Here is a 15318-nt window from a genome sequence, read left to right as displayed (position 1 = left end):
GGAGGTTTAGGCTGGAGGTGAGGAAGAAATTCTTCCCAGCAAGAGAGATTGGCCACTGGGATGTGCTGCCCAGGGAGGTGGTGGAGTCCCCATCCCTGTTTGTGTTTAGGAAGAGCCTGGCTGAGGCCCTTGGTGCCATGGTTGAGTTGCTCAGATGGTGCTGGGTGAGAGCTTGGACTCAAAGGTCTTTTCCAAGCTGGTTAATTCTGTATTCTCTTCTCCAGGCTTTGCATCTTGTTAGTGGCTTTAAGCTGAGTGCCACAGAGCTCTTCTCAGAGCATCTCCCACCAGTGTCCTCAGCTGGATCTCTCTTTCAGACTGAAGAGCTTGCTGAAGGTGACATAAGCTGGATCCAGTGCCTCCCAGCCTGGTGCTGTGACTGTGGACCACTCCTGCTTTACATGCTGTAAGAGCTTTGTGTGTGTCTGCTGGGGTGGGAGCTGGGGGAGAGCCAGGTCCCTTCACTGGGCCCAGCTCCCCTCAGAGCCAGTGGGGAGGCTGTGGGCAGCCAGGGTGGGTGGTTGTCCTGGGAGGTTTGTGCTGGGGGTGCCATGTTCCACTCTGCACAGTGCTTGAGTATCTCTGAGCCATAGAATCATGGAGTTGTTTGGCTTGGAAGAGACCTCTAAGATCCTCAACCATCAGCCCCACACCACCATGGCCATTAAACCATGGCCCACAGTGCCAGGGCCACACATTTCTTCCACACTTCCAGGGATGGTGCCCCCAGCACCTCCCTGGGCAGCCTGTGCCAGTGCCTGGGCAGGAGAGCTCCCAGGAGGCTCCAGTGTGCCACACAGCCTCAGCTCTCTTCCCATGGAGTGGGGGTAACTGTCACAGGCAAAGGACCACAAAGCATCTCTGGAGTCATGGATAGGCTTGGGTGGGAAGGGACCTTCAAAGGTCATCCTGCCCAAGCCCTGCAGTCAGCAGGGACAGCTGCAGGCTGCTCAGAGCCCCAGCCAGCCTGAGCTGGTAATGGTTCCAGGGATGGAGCTCTGGGCAGCCTGGGCCAGGCTCTCCCCACCCTCACTGTCCAACACCTCTCCCTTCTCTCCAGCCTGAGTCTCCCTCTTTGAGTTCAGGCCATCCCCCCTTGTCCTGTCACAGGCCCTGCTCAGAGGTCTGGCCCCAGCTTTCTTACTGGCCCCTCAATTCCAGGGAGGCCTCCAGCAGCTCTCCCTGCAGCCTTCTCTTCTGCAGGCTGAACCACCCCAACTCCCCCAGCCTGGCCTCCCAGCAGAGGGCTGCCAGCCCTGCCAGCCCTGCTGTGGCCTCCCCTGGCCCTCAGGGCAGGGCTCTGCTGCTCCCCTGCCCTCCAGCTTTGCTTTTCCATCCCATTTCGTATCAGAGCAGAAGGCAAAGGTTCAGCTGTGGGGTTTCTCTGCTGGGCACCTCTCCCTGCTTTCCACTGGGTGTCAGCATGGCCTCATACTGCCATCAGGCTGGCAGGAGCCCTGCCAGCTGCTGGGAGCTCTGCCTTTGGGCTTTCTGCTGGAACAAAACCTGGGCTGGCTGCATAGCCAGAGCAGCTCAGGCAGCTTTGTGAGGCTGGGAAGGAGCTGGGTGAGCTGGGAAGGGGCTGGGTGAGCTGGAAGGGGCTGGGTGAGCTGGGAAGGAGCTGGGAAGGAGCTGGGAAGGAGCTGGGTGAGCTGGGAAGGGGCTGGGTGAGCTGGGAAGGAGCTGGGAAGGAGCTGGGTGAGTGGGAAGGAGCTGGGTGAGCTGGGAAGGGGCTGGGTGAGCTGGAAGGGGCTGGTTTGCTGGAGGAACTTCCCTTCTCTGAGCAGAGCAACTGGTTGGAGCAGGAGGAGAGTTGAAGGAGCTCTCCTAGCAGTGCTCTCTAATTAGGGCTGCAGCTGGGACAGCAGGTCTGTGTTTCTGGAAGATCAGCCTGGCTAACTTCTGTAGTGTTTGCTTTGAAGGTGGGGATGGGATGAGATTTGCTCCAGGAGGGCTGCTACAGCTCTGTGCAGCCAGGACTCAGTGGGAGAGCTGAGAGCTGCTCACCCTCTGCTTCCTCCATGCCAACCCTTCCACACTTCTGGCTTCCCAGTTCTGAAATGCCAGAGTCCCAGTGTGGTGTGGGTGGGAAGGGACCTCTGGAGATCATCCACTGCACCCCCTGCTGAAGCAGGGCCCCCACAGCAGCTTGCCCAGCAGCACAATGCCCAGCTGGGGCTGGAAGCTCTCCACACAAGGAGACTCCACAGCCTCTCTGGGCAGCCTGCTCCAGGCCTCCAGCACCCTCACACCAAACAAGTTTCTCCTGTTCAGGTGGAACCTCCTGGGTTCCAGTTTGTGCCCACTGCCCCTGGTCCTGTCCCTGGGCACCACTGAGCAGAGTCTGGCCCCAGCCTCTTGCCCCTCTCCCTTTAGCTATGCTGTGATGAACCACTCAGTAGAGTTGCTTATTCCTGCAGCCAGCTGTAGCTGGCTCCTCTTGCAGTGTCAGCCCTCTTGGCCTGGACACAGAGTCCTCAGGTTGTGCAAGTCCTGACATCCCAGCTCCTGAGCAGCCAGGGCTGCCCTGCAGGAAAAGCCACAGCCATCAAGTCCCAACCAGCCCCCATGCTCCACAAAGCTGCTGGGAAGCAGCAGGTGCAGAAGCACTCACAGCACCCTGGGAGCCACAGGAGCCTGCCAGTGGGGCACCCCACCCCCCACCCAGCCCCCCTTGGCCTGTCACAGCAGGCCCTGCTCAAAGCTCTGTCCCCAGCTCAGCCTCTTCAAGCACTGCCAGGCCAGCAGCAGCTCTCCCTGCAGCCTTCTCTTCTGCAGGCTGAACCACCCCAACTCCCCCAGCCTGGCCTCCCAGCAGAGGGCTGCCAGCACTGCTGTGGCCTCCCCTGGCCCTGCTCCAACAGGTTCATAGCATCATAGAATTGCCAGGGTGGGAAGGGAGCTCAAGGATCATCCAGTTCCAACCCCCTGCCATGGGTCCCTGTCTGTGCTGAGCACTCCAGGGCAGGCCCCAGCGCTGCAGGTGGGGTCTGAGCAGAGCAGAGGGGCAGAATCCCCTCCCCCACACTGCTGGGCACCAGCCCTGCACGCAGCTGGCTCTGGGCTGGGAGCTCTGTCCAGCTCTTCACCCAGCAAAGCTCCTGGCTCTTCATTCCTGCTGCTCTGGAGGCTGCCAGTAGCTAAGGGGAGCAGCTGGATGTGGGGCTTGGTGGTGGGTTGGTGCCAGGCTGTCTGCAGAGTCCCAGCTGAAGGCAGCAGGGTGATGGTGCCAGGGAGGATGGACTTGGTCAGTGAGGTCACCACAGAGTGTTCTGTGGCCTGTGAGGTGGCAGGGAGCCAGGTGTGGTGTTTGCTGAGCAGAGCCTTTGGTGGGGGTGTGCAAAGCAGGTCCAGCTCAGAGCTCTTCCAGCAGAGCCTGCAGAGCTCGGGGCTGGAGAGGCCTCCCTTGGAGCTCTGCAGCAGTGCTGGGGGAATCACTGAGCCCAGCAGCTCCAGCAGCACCACCTGGGGCTTGGGCCTGGGGGCACACAGGCTGCCCACAGCACTGAGCATCTCCTGGGGATGCCTCTGCTTCCTCCAGCAGCAGCTCCATGCCTGCCACTGGCTTTGGCACCCAACTCAGCACAGGGCAGCACAAGCAGAGCATGGGCTGGATGTGGCTTGTGTGTGTTGGAAGCGACCCTCAAGCTCACCTGATCAGCCCCTCTGAGGCAGCAGAGCCAGCTTACCTGGAGCAGCTTCCTCAGCCACACATCCCACCTGAGCTGGCGTGGCTCAGGGCATGGGGCAGCCTGTTCCAGCCCTGAAGGTGGCTCTCAAGCCCTGGGAGGAGAGGCTGAGGGAGCTGGGGTTGCTGAGCCTGCAGAAGAGGAGGCTCAGGGGAGACCTTCTTGCTCTCTCCAACTCCCTGAAGGGAGGTTGGAGCCAGGTGGAGGTTGGGCTCTTCTCCCAGGCACCCAGCACCAGAACAAGAGGACACAGTCTCAAGCTGTGCCAGGGGAGGTTTAGGCTGCAGGTGAGGAAGAAATTCTTCCCCACTTGAGAGATTGGCCCTTGGGATGTGCTGCCCAGGGAGGTGGTGGAGTCCCCATCCCTGTCTGTGTTTAGGAAGAGCCTGGCTGAGGCACTTGGAGCCATGGTTGAGTTGCTCAGATGGTGCTGGGTGAGAGCTTGGACTGGATGAGCTCTGAGGTTTTTCCAAGCTGGTTCATTTGATGCTCCTGCTGTCTAACCAGGATTTCAGAAGGGACCTCCTTGCTCCCTGGAGTCCTCCTCAGAGAGGAGAGCTGCTAGATCCAATCTTGGACCTGCTCAGTGGCTCATGGCTGGATCCTGCTCAGTGGCTCCCACATCAGGGACTGTTGGAGCAGTGAGCTGAGTGTCCCTCTTGCCTTTGGCACCACTGTGTCCTTCTTTGCCCACTTTCCCTGCTGCCTTTGAGGGTTGCCAGGCCACCTCCTCCCTGCAGCTCCCACACCATCTCCACCTCCCAGGTCCCTGTCCCCCAGGGCCTGCTTTCTGTGGCTTGAAAAGGAGATGCCTCAGAAAGGTGCATTTACAGATGGGTTGTAGCCTTGGATCTGTGCCAGTCTGACACCCTGGAAGTGCAGGGCTGGCAGCCTGTGAAAGCCCTGCATGGTTTGTGCACTTGGGGATCCCAGAGTCACAGCCTGCTGGGGTTAGAAGGAGCCTCTGGAGATCAGCCACTGCACCCCCTGCTAGAGCAGGGCCCCCACAGCAGCTTGCCCAGCAGCACAATGCCCAGCTGGCTCTGGGAGCTCTGCACACAAGGAGACTCCACAACCTCTCTGGGCAGCCTGCTCCAGGCCTCCAGCACCCTCACAACAAACAACTTTCTCCTGCTGTTCAGGTGGAACCTCCTGGGCTCCAGTTTGTGCCCCTTGCCCCTTGTGCTGTCCCTGGGCACCACTGGAAGAGTCTGGCCCCATCCTGTTGTCCCCCACAGCTCCTTCAGCTCTTGCTGAGCATTGCTCAGCTGCCCTCTGGGGCTGCTCTTCTGCAGGCTCAACAGCCCCAGGGCTCTCAGCCTTTCCTCCTCACAGAGCTGCTCCAGGCCCCTCAGCATCCTTGGAGCCTCCCCTGGACTCTCTGCAGCAGTTCCCTCTCTCCCTTGACCTGGGGAGCCCAGAGCTGGCCCCAGGACTCCAGCTGTGGCCTCTCAGGGGCAGAGTAGAGCAGGAGGAGAACCTCCCTTGACCTGCTGGCCACACTCTTCAGCTGGGCTCTCTCCAGTAGTTACTGGTTAGTGAGTTAGTGTTGGGGACTGGTTAGTGAGTGTTAGTGTTGGAGATTGGTGGTTAGTGTTGGTTGGGGTGGGCTGGGGGGTGGGGTGGGCTAGGGGTTGGGGTGGGCTGGGGGCTGGGGTGGGCTGGGGTTGGGGTTGCCATTCAGTGCTCTCTTCACTCTGCTCATTCTCTCTACAATTCTCAGTTACTCCACTTCAAATCCACAGCTTTTGAGTCCTTCACCTTAAGCCCTGTTTCACCCCCCCAGGAGGAGCAGTGCCCAGGTGCCCTGCTGGCCCTTTCCTGGGCTGGGAGCTGGGAGCTGAGCTGACTTTATGTAACAGCAGCACTTTGGAGCTGCTGGGCCAGCCTGGGGGCTGCTTTAATTACATTGCCCTCAGCAGGTGCTGCTTAAGTCCTGGATCTGAAAGAGAGCTGACAAAAAAGCCCTGGATTGGTGTTCAGTTATCCCAGCTGGAGCTGCAGCTGAGTGCCCAGCCTGCTGCCCTGAGCCCCTGCTGCTGGCTGACCTCCTTACCTGCAGAAATAGGGCAGGCCCTTGCAGAAAGGGATTCTCTTTGCTGGGGAATTGGGACAGTTGTACCTTGTTGCTGGTTTGCTCTGTTGTTGGCTGGAAGAAAGAAAACCAAGGTGGCAGAGGTGGGCTGGGGGTTGATGTTTCAGCATCCCAGGAGCCCAGGGATCCTCAACACCAGGGTGGGGAGACTCTGGCACTGGCTGCCCAGGGAGGTGGTGGATGTCCCCTCCCTGGAGGTGTCCCAGGCCAGGCTGGATGAGGCCCTGAGCAGCCTGGGCTGCTGGGAGGGGTCCCTGCCCCTGGCAGGGGGTTGGAGCTGGCTGATCCTGAAGGCCCCTTCCAGCCCAGCCCATTCTGTGAATCTGAAGGGCTGTAGCTGTGCTCCTGCAGGTGGGTGCTGAAGGGCAGGGCTGGGTGGTGGGGTGGCTGCAGCAAACATGTGAGACCCTCAGCAGCCAGCATGAAGCATGGGCATGAAAGTTTGCTGCTAAGACTGACCAGCACACCCCAGCTGATTGCTGCTGTGGAGCAAGAGGAGCATGGCCAGCAGGTCAGAGGGCATTCTGCCCCTCTGCTGAGCCCCCACCTGCAGTGCTGGGGCAGCTCTGGAGTCCTCAGCACAGGAGGGCCATGGCCCTGCTGGAGCAGAGCCAGGGGAGGCCACAGCAGTGCTGGGAGGGCTGGAAGCCCTCTGCTGGGAGGCCAGGCTGGGGGAGCTGGGGTGGTTCAGCCTGCAGAAGGCTCCAGGGAGAGCTGCTGGCCTTAAAGCAGCCAAGAAGAAAGCTGGGGACAGGCTTGAGCAGGGCCTGCTGTGACAGGCCAGGGGGGGATGGCAGAGGGAGGTTCAGACAGGAGAGAAGGGAGGAATGTGGGGCAGTGAGGGGGTGAGAGCCTGGCCCAGGCTGCCCAGAGAGCTGGGAGCTGCCCCATGCCTGGCACCACTGCAGGCCAGGTTGGTTGGGGCCCTGAGCAGCCTGCTGTGGGTGCAGCTGTCCCTGCTGCCTGCAGGGCTTGGACTGGGTGGACCTGGAGAGGTCCTTCCCACCCAGAGTCACAGATTGCATTGGTTGGAAGGGACTCTCAAAGGTCACCTCAGCCAGCAGGGACACCTCCAGCTAGAGCAGGCTCCCCAGGGCTACATCAAGTCTGAATGTCTCCAGGGGTGGGACCTCAAGCACCTCCCTGGGCAGCCTGCTGCAGGGTTTCACCACTCTCCTTGTGCAGAACTTCCTCCTGGTGTCCAACCTGAGTCTCCCCTGCTGCAGATTGAAGCCATTGCTCCTCATCCTGTCTCCAGGCCCTTCTGAGCAGCCCCTCCCCAGCCTGCCAGTAGGTGCCCCTCAGGTACTGAAATGCAGCTCTCAGCTCTCCTTGGAGCCTTCTCTTCTCCAGGATGAGCAGCCCCAATTTCTCAGCTTGTCCTCACAGGAGAGGTTCTCCAGCCCTCTGACCAGCTTGTGGCCTCCTCTGGGCCTGCTCCAGCAGCTCCTTGTCCTTCTTGGGGGTCCCAGAGCTGGACCCAGCCCTGCAGGTGAGGCCTCACCAGAGTGGCAGAACCACAGAGCTGTCAGGGCTGGAAGGGACCTCAAGGCTCAGCCAGCTCCAACCCCCCTGCCATGGCCAGGGACACCTCACACCACAGCAGGTTGCTCACAGCCACCTCCAGCCTGGCTGCAAACACCTCCAGGCAGGAGGTTGCCACCACCTCCCTGGGCAGCCTGTGCCAGGCTCTCACCACCCTCCTGGGGCACAACTTCTTCCTGACATCCCCTCTCCCCTAATCAGCCCTCTCCATCTGCTGGCCAGGCTGCTTTTGATGCAGCCCAGGCTGCCATTGGCCCTCTGGCTGCCAGTGCCCATTGCTGGCTCCCACCCAGCTGCTCATCCCAGCAGCACCCCCAAGTCCTGCTCTCAACCTCCTCATCTCCCAGCCTGCACTGATCTCAAGGCTTGCCCTGACCTGGGTGCAGGGCCTTGCACTTTGCCTTGTTGAACCTCAGGAGCTTCTGCTCAGCCCAGCTCTGCAGCCTGCCCAGCCCCCTCTGGGTGGCACCCATCCCACCCTGCAGTCTTCCCTACCTCACCCCTGAGCTTGGTGTCATCTGCCAGCCTGCTGAGGCTGCCCTCAAAGTCCAGGTATGCCCCAGGGAGAAGTCCTGCAGCTGAAGGTGACCCCAGCAGCTCTGTTAGTAGGTTAGGTTGCCAGGAGCTGAGGTGGAAAGCAGCAGTACTGGCTGATGACCTAGTTGCTTGTAAATCTCTGCTGCAGGAGAGGTTTAGTAACCTTAGAAGGAGGACTCAAGTTAGTGCAGCCTGTGTCTGTTTGCAGAGGAGGGGAGACAAGGATCTCATTGCCAGCTGTTAGGGGGGGGCTTTGTTTGGGCTGGCTTTGAAGCATTTTCATTCATGACCAGAGCCTCACCAGCTGGGAAAGGCCACACTGGAACTCTTCCTAAGCAGGTCACTCATGGAGGATGGGAAAGAAACACCAGAGGAGCTCTAAACCTCTCCAGGAGGCAGAGGTCTTCCCTCCTCTTCCACCTTTCTCAGCTCTCCAGGGGGCAGAGGTTTTCCCTCCTCTTGTAGCTCTCTCAGCTCTCCAGTGGGGAGAAAAGAGATCTTGGGCTGAGGAAGAGATGGGAAGGCTGAGCCAAGTCAGTCTGGGCTTGCCCCAGTGAGAGAATGGTTCATCCTTTCATGCAAGTGGTGGAACAGTGCAAGGGAGGTGGCAGAGACCCCATCCCATCAAATATTCAAGGTCAGGCTTGCTGGGACTCTGGAGAGCCAGGCTGGATGAGGCCTTGAGCCAGCTGGTCTGGTGGAGAGTGTCCCTGCCTGGGGCAGTGGGCTTGGAGCTAGATGATCTTCAGGGTCCCTTCCAACCCCAAGCATTCTGTGAGTCCATGAGAAACAGGAGGAACCAGGAGCCACAGAGCTCTCCCAGCCCCTGGAGGTGCATGAGAGGAATGAAGTGCTCTGGGTTGGTTTCTTCCACACTGGGGTGGCTCCAAAAGGGACTTGTGAGCAGGGCCTGCTGTGACAGGCCAAGGGGGGAGGGTTTGAACCAAAAGAGGGAGGCTCAGACTGGAGAGAAGGGAGAAGTGTTGGACACTGAGGGTGGTGAGAGCCTGGCCCAGGCTGCCCAGAGAGCTGGGAGCTGCCCCATGCCTGCAGCCACTGCAGGCCAGGTTGGGCTCTGAGCAGCCTGCTGTGGGTGCAGCTGTCCCTGCTGCCTGCAGGGCTTGGCCTGGGTGGACCTGGGAAGGTCCTTCCCACCCAAGCCAGCCCGGGGTTCAGTGTGTGTGTGTGTGTCTGCAGCTGGCTTCTCTGGAGCACAGGGGGAGATTCTGGGGCAGTTTGGGGCTTGTGGGGAGCTGGGGCAGGGGATGACTCCCACAGCCCAAGGCTCAGCTTGCTGGCCCAAGTGTGAGGGTGAAGCAAGCATGATTTACAAGCTGCCCTCCTGCCCAGCCAGGGTGAGTCAGCCAGCAGTGTGTGCTGCCAGCCTGACCTCTCTGGCCTCTGTGTCATGGACATCTGCTCTGCTCAGGGTTGCTCAGCTTTGCTGCAGCTCTCCTCCTGGTAGCTGCAGACAGAAACCCTGGGTGGAGATGTTGAGAGGGTGGAGGAGACTCACTTGAGGTGCTCCATGGCCCTGAGCTGCTTGGTGCCTCACCTCACCTCACTTGCTTGGAGTATGCAGGCTGAAGGTTGGACTCAGTGACTGTAGAGGTCTCCTCCAACCAAAAGAGTTCTGTGAGTGCTCTGGGTGGGAAAGGACCTTAAATACCACTTAGTGCCCCCCTGTGCCATGAGCAGGGACACCTTCTAGCAGAGCAGCTTGCTCAGAGCTCCATCCAGCCTGACCAGGAACACCCCCAGGGAGGGAGCATCCCCAGCCTCCCTGGGCAGCTGCTGAGGAGCCTCAGGTCAGTCACCACTGGAGGCTGCATGAGCTGGGAGCTCCCAACTGGGACAGCTTTAGAGCTTCTGAGCTTACAACAGATGGCCTGAAATTGGTCATTTGGAGCACCTGCAGCATTCAAGGTGGCTCTGGGGCTTGTTCTTCTCTTCTGCTCCTGGAAGCAGAGCAGTGAGCCATCCAAAGCCCCCTCAGATCCATGCAGATGGAGAGATCCAGGAGGATGGTTTTAATCAGTAAGGAGTTTATGACAGCTAATTGTCACACCTCTGCTCCCTGGGCAGGACTGGAAGGCTTTACTTGCCCCTGGCAAGTCCTCTGTGAGGAAGAGGGCAACAGAGCTGGGGAGGGGTCTGGAGCACAGCCCTGGGAGGAGAGGCTGAGGGAGCTGGGGTTGCTTAGCCTGCAGAAGAGGAGGCTCAGGGGAGACCTCCTTGCTCTCTACAACTGCCTGAAGGGAGGTTGTAGCCAGGTGGGGGTTGGTCTCTTCTCCCAGGCACCCAGCACCAGAACAAGAGGACACAGTCTCAAGCTGTGCCAGGGGAGGTTTAGGCTGGAGGTGAGGAAGGAATTCATCCCAGCAAGAGAGATTGGCCCTGGGGATGTGCTGCCCAGGGAGGTGGTGGAGTCCCCATCCCTGGAGGTGTTTAGGAAGAGCCTGGCTGAGGCACTTGGTGCCATGGGTGAGTTGATCAGATGGTGTTGGGTGAGAGGTTGGCCTTGATGCTCTCTGAGGTCTTTTCCAAGCTGGTTCATTCTGCATTCTGGAGGTCCATCCTCATCCCAGTCCTGGCTGGTGCCCACCTGTGGCAGCTGTGCTCTGCAAGGCTGCTTCAGCAGGAGTGGTGAGGGTGTAGCTGGGGAAACCAGCAGGTCACTTGGTTTGTGATTCACCACAGGGATGTTAGAAGAGCAGCAGAAGCCAGCCATGAGTGGCAGAGCATGAAATACCAGTTAGCACAGCTCCTGTGCTGCCTCTTCCCCAGCTGCTCTGCCCCTGAGAGGCCACAGCTGGGGCTCTGGGCTCCCCTCTTCAAGACAGACAGGGAACTGCTGGGGAGAGTCCAGGGGAGGCTCCAAAGATGCTGAGGGCCTGCAGCAGCTCTGTGAGGGGGAAAGGCTGAGAGCCCTGGGGCTGAGAGCCTGCAGAAGAGCAGCCCCAGAGGGCAGCTGAGCAATGCTCAGCAAGAGCTATGGGGGACAACAGGCTGGGGCCAGACTCTGCTCAGTGGTGCCAGGGACAGCACAAGGGGCAAGGGGCACAAACTGGAGCCCAGGAGGTTCCACCTGAAGAGGAGGAGAAAGTTGTTTGTTGTGAGGGTGCTGGAGGCCTGGAGCAGGCTGCCCAGAGAGGTTGTGGAGTCTCCTTGTGTGCAGAGCTTCCAGCCCCAGCTGGGCATTGTGCTGCTGGGCAAGCTGCTGTGGCTGCCCTGCTGGAGCAGGGGACAGGACTGGATGGTGTCCAGAGGTCCCTTCCAACCCCTCCCATGCTGGGGTGCTGGGGTTCTCACTGGCAGAGGGCAGGGGCTGAGCACATTTGGTGCTGTGGTCTCTGGGGCACTCCATGACTCCTAGCAGCAAACTCTGAGCATGCCCTGGGGGTTTGGTGCTGCTGGCTGTGCAGGGCCCCTGGCCAGAAGAACACAGCCATGGGTGCTTGCCCTGCTGCCAGGGGAGAGCTGGAGGTTGTGTGGCAGTGTTTGGGGGACACCCCATGGCTGCTGTGGGTGCTCTTGGCTGCTGAGGGCTGCATGGGAGCGGCCCAGGGCTGCTTCCTGCAGAGGGGGAGGAAAACCTGGGAGATGGGAAGCCTGCTGAGCAGCCTTGCACTGGCCAAAGTGGGGACCTGGCAGGAAAACAGCCCTGCTCCCAGAGGAGTGGGTGCTCACTGGAAAAGCAGCTCTGCTCCCCAGGCTGAGGTGTGAGAAACCTGAAGCCTGCAGAGAAATGCTGCTCCCAGCACTCAGAAAGGTCCCAGGTAGCTCCCCCAGCCCCACTCCCTCCTCAGCCAGCAGTGCTTCCAGCACAGCCCCAGGGGCCAGCTTCTCTCATGGATCTGTGGAAAGCAAAGGGCAGGGTTGTGCATGGTCCTGCTGGAGATGCTGTGGCCCCTCAGGCTAGCACAGATGGGGAGATGCTGGAAGGTGCCCAGAGAAGGGCAGCAAGGCTGGGGAGGGGTCTGGAGCACAGCCCTGGGAGGAGAGGCTGAGGGAGCTGGGGTTGCTTAGCCTGCAGAAGAGGAGGCTCAGGGGAGACCTTCTTGCTGCCTACAACTCCCTGAAGGGAGGCTGTAGCCAGGTGGGGGTTGGGCTCTTCTCCCAGGCAAGCAGCACCAGAACAAGAGGACACAGTCTCAAGCTGTGCCAGGGGAGGTTCAGGCTGGAGGTGAGGAGAAAGTTCTTCCCAGCCAGAGAGATTGGCCATTGGGATGTGCTGCCCAGGGAGGTGGTGGAGTCCCCATCCCTGGTTGAGTTTAGGAAGAGCCTGGCTGAGGCACTTGGTGCCATGGTTGAGTTGATCAGATGGTGCTGGGTGAGAGGTTGGACTTCATGATCTCAAAGGTCTCTTCCAACCTGGTCTGGTCTGGTCTGGTCTATTCTATTCTAGTCTGGTCTGGTCTGGTCTGGTCTGGTCTGGTCTGTTCTCTCATGGAATGGTGAGGGTTGGGAGGGACCTCTGGTGATCAGCCACTCCAAGCCCCTGCTAAAGCAGGGCAGCCACAGCAGCTCACCCAGGATCACAATGGCCAGGGGAGGTTGGAATGTGCTGTGGTTGCCCCTGGGTGTAGAAGGTGTTGGAACATGCCAGGTCACCTCCTGGAAACCTAACCTGCTGGCTTTGCACACAGAACTTCCCCACCTGACTGAAAATGTCTGGCAAAACAGCTGGCACCACCAACAACATCACCCAGGCCCGCAGGACCGTCCAGCAGCTCAGGATAGAAGCCTCCATAGAAAGGATAAAGGTGAGAGATGTCCTCCTGCACCCCACCCCTCACTGGCATCTTCTTTTCTCCTCTTCCAGATGTGGAGTGAGGTAGCAGGGGGTGGGGGCCTGTGTGCATCACCATCCCCAGCAATGTGCCCTCAGGGCCAAGAAGGCCAATGGTCTCCTGGAGGGGCATGAGAAAGAGTGGTCAGTGGGTCAAGGAAGGGTCTCCTTCCCCTCTACTCTGCCCCACTGAGGCCACAGCTGGAGCACTGGCTCCAGTTCTGGACTCCCCAGTTCAAGAGAGACAGGGAACTACTGGAGAGAGTCCAGGGGAGGCTCCAAAGATGCTGAGGGGCCTGGAGCAGCTCTGTGAGGAGCTGAGAGCCCTGGGGCTGTTGAGCCTGCAGAAGAGCAGCCCCAGAGGGGAGCTGAGCAATGCTCAGCAAGAGCTAAAGGACATGGGCAGGGCAAGAGGCTGGGGCCAGACTCTGCTCAGTGGTGCCCAGGGACAGGACAAGGGGCACTGGGCACAACTGGAACCCAGGAGGTTGCATCTGAACAGGAGGAGAAAGTTGTTTGTTGTGAGGGTGCTGGAGGCCTGGAGCAGGCTGCCCAGAGAGGTTGTGGAGTCTCCTTGTGTGCAGAGCTTCCAAAGCCAGCTGTGCTCCTGGGCAAGCTGCTGTGGGTGCCCTGCTGGAGCAGGGGTTTGGACTTGGATGACCTTTAGAGGTCTCTTTCAACCCACTCTGTGATCCTGTGAAATAGCATTGTATGGTTCCCTCAGCTGCTCATCCCAAGGCTCATGCTCCTGACCCTTCCCCAGCTTTGTTGCCCGTCTCTGCACCCTCTCCAGCACCTCAATGTCTTTCCTGTAGTGAAGAGCCCCAAAACTGAGTCCAGTATTGAAGATGTGTCCTCATCAGTGCTGAGTACTGGGGTGCAGTCACTGGCCCAGTCCTGCTGGATCCCTAGGGATGAGAAGTTCCTCATTATGAGCCCACTGAATTGTTTTCAGCCCTCTCCTGTTCATTTTCAGCCTCCTGTAGAAGGCAGGTGGTGCTCTTGCCTGAGATCTCAAACTAACCCCCCACTGCAGGTGAAGCCAGAGCAAGCAGCATGTCTTCAGAGCAGACAGGGCTCTCTGAGCACTTCTCCTGTGCTGAGCAGGGCCTCTACCTGTCAGCAGCTCTTAGTGTGGTTGGTGATGGGAGATGGCTGAGAGAATTGGGGCTGTTCAGCCTGGAGATGAGAAGCTTGCAGGGAGACCTTCTGGTGGCCTTTCAGTTCTTGAAAGGGTTGATCAGAAAGCTGGGGACAGGCTTTTGAGCAGGGACTGTTGTGACAGGACAAGGGGAGATGGTCTGAGCTCCAAGAGGGAGATTCAGACTGGAGAGAAGAGAGAAATGTTTGACCCTGAGGGTGGTGAGAGCCTGGCCCAGGCTGCCCAGAGAGCTGGGAGCTGCCCCAGCCCTGGCACCATTGCAGGTCAGGTTGTTGGGGGTTCTGAGCAGCCTGCTGCTCTAGTTGGGGATCACCCTGCTGACTGCAGGGTGGGTAGACTGGATGGACCTTTAGAGGTCCCTTCCCACCCAGCCCAGTTGTCTGGGACTGTACTTTGTGGTGATCGCTTTCCCCCCCTGCAGGTATCAAAAGCATCGGCAGACCTAATGCTCTACTGTGAAGAACACGCCAAGAAAGACCCCTTGCTAATGGGCATCCCTGCTTCTGAGAACCCTTTCAAGGACAAGAAGACCTGCATTTTGTTGTAGGAGAGCAGCAGCTCCTCACAGCCCCACCCTGGGCACAGCAAAAGTCCTTTGTAAGGTACCAGCTGGTCGGTGGGTCGAGCGGCCGCTCTTCTCCCAAGCGTATTCACCGTGTCTTCAGCTTTCCTTCTCTCCTCTCTCTCTCCTCAGTAGGTTTCAGAGTTAATTAACTTCTCTCTTATCCAAGGGAATGGGAGTCTGTGTCAGTGCCCTGTGGTGGAACCAGCAGGACAAGCTTTGGGAGCTTGGTTTCTGCTGGTTCTGGCCTCACTTTTTGCTACACAAACAAGACCAAAGGTGCCTGAGCCTCTCAAAAGGGATGGGAACTTGATTAAGAGGCATTGTTTTTACATGGTTTTATGGCTGTGGGGAGGGGGATTGCCTGTGTCAGTAGCCTGTGCCTACAAGCAGACACATCTAAAAGTGCATTATCAGGCAAAAAATACCTTGCAAAATGATGGTTGCCAACTGTTGGTGGACTCCAGGGAGCTATGCCTGCAGCCTTCCTCTTGCTGGCTTCTCTTGCCAGAGGTCTTTGGGTTTTTTATGCCATCAAGCATCACAGATTTGCAGCTTTCTTTTATTAGGGGGAGGTGGAAAAAGCAGAGTTTTCAGGTCTGATTTTGCTCCTCCAGTTAAAAAAAAAAGCTGTGTGAGGGTGTAGAAACATGTTAAAAGAATCCCCCCTGAAAAAAGACCCCAAATCTGTGTTAGGATGCAAAACCATGGCAAAATAAATCAAAAGGCCTGTGCCAGGATACAGAAATCTTTTAGAGCCCCAAAAAAATCTTGGTTAGAATAAAAAAAAAACATGGCAAAAGAATCCAGAAATCCATGGAAGGGTTCCAAAAAATCCATCAGCAGAGTCAGAAAAGCTGTGTCAGGATATCACAGCATGGCAAAAGAACCCAAAAAAGCCTCTCTAAGGGTAAAAAAATCCATCAGCAGAATCAG

The 15318-nt window shown here is 58.6% G+C and overlaps 1 protein-coding gene across 1 annotated transcript; it reads left to right on the top strand.

Moving 5' to 3' along the window:
• Positions 1-231: 231 nt before the first annotated feature.
• GNG12 (G protein subunit gamma 12) lies at positions 232-15045 on the top strand. The gene is made up of 3 exons (XM_009909102.2): positions 232-406; positions 12516-12632; positions 14242-15045. Exons 2-3 carry the CDS (start codon positions 12537-12539, stop codon positions 14365-14367), a joined length of 222 nt encoding a protein of 73 aa, XP_009907404.1. The 5' UTR covers positions 232-406; positions 12516-12536; the 3' UTR covers positions 14368-15045.
• The last annotated feature ends 273 nt before the right edge of the window (positions 15046-15318 follow it).

This window comes from Dryobates pubescens, chromosome 11 (genome assembly GCF_014839835.1).
Source record: "Dryobates pubescens isolate bDryPub1 chromosome 11, bDryPub1.pri, whole genome shotgun sequence".
Taxonomy (NCBI): Eukaryota; Metazoa; Chordata; class Aves; order Piciformes; family Picidae; genus Dryobates; species Dryobates pubescens.
Note: the sequence above shows the minus strand (reverse complement) of the source record. Positions and strands in the feature narration are given on the sequence as shown.

What these genes read in the sequence shown, in the direction of transcription:
- GNG12 (XM_009909102.2), top strand. Translation starts at nt 12,537, where the DNA reads ATGTCTGGCAAAACAGCTGGCACCACCAACAACATCACCCAGGCCCGC. An exon ending in CCTCCATAGAAAGGATAAAG is followed by an intron (nt 12,633 to 14,241) that starts GTGAGAGATGTC and finishes CCCCCCCTGCAG; the next exon opens with GTATCAAAAGCATCGGCAGA.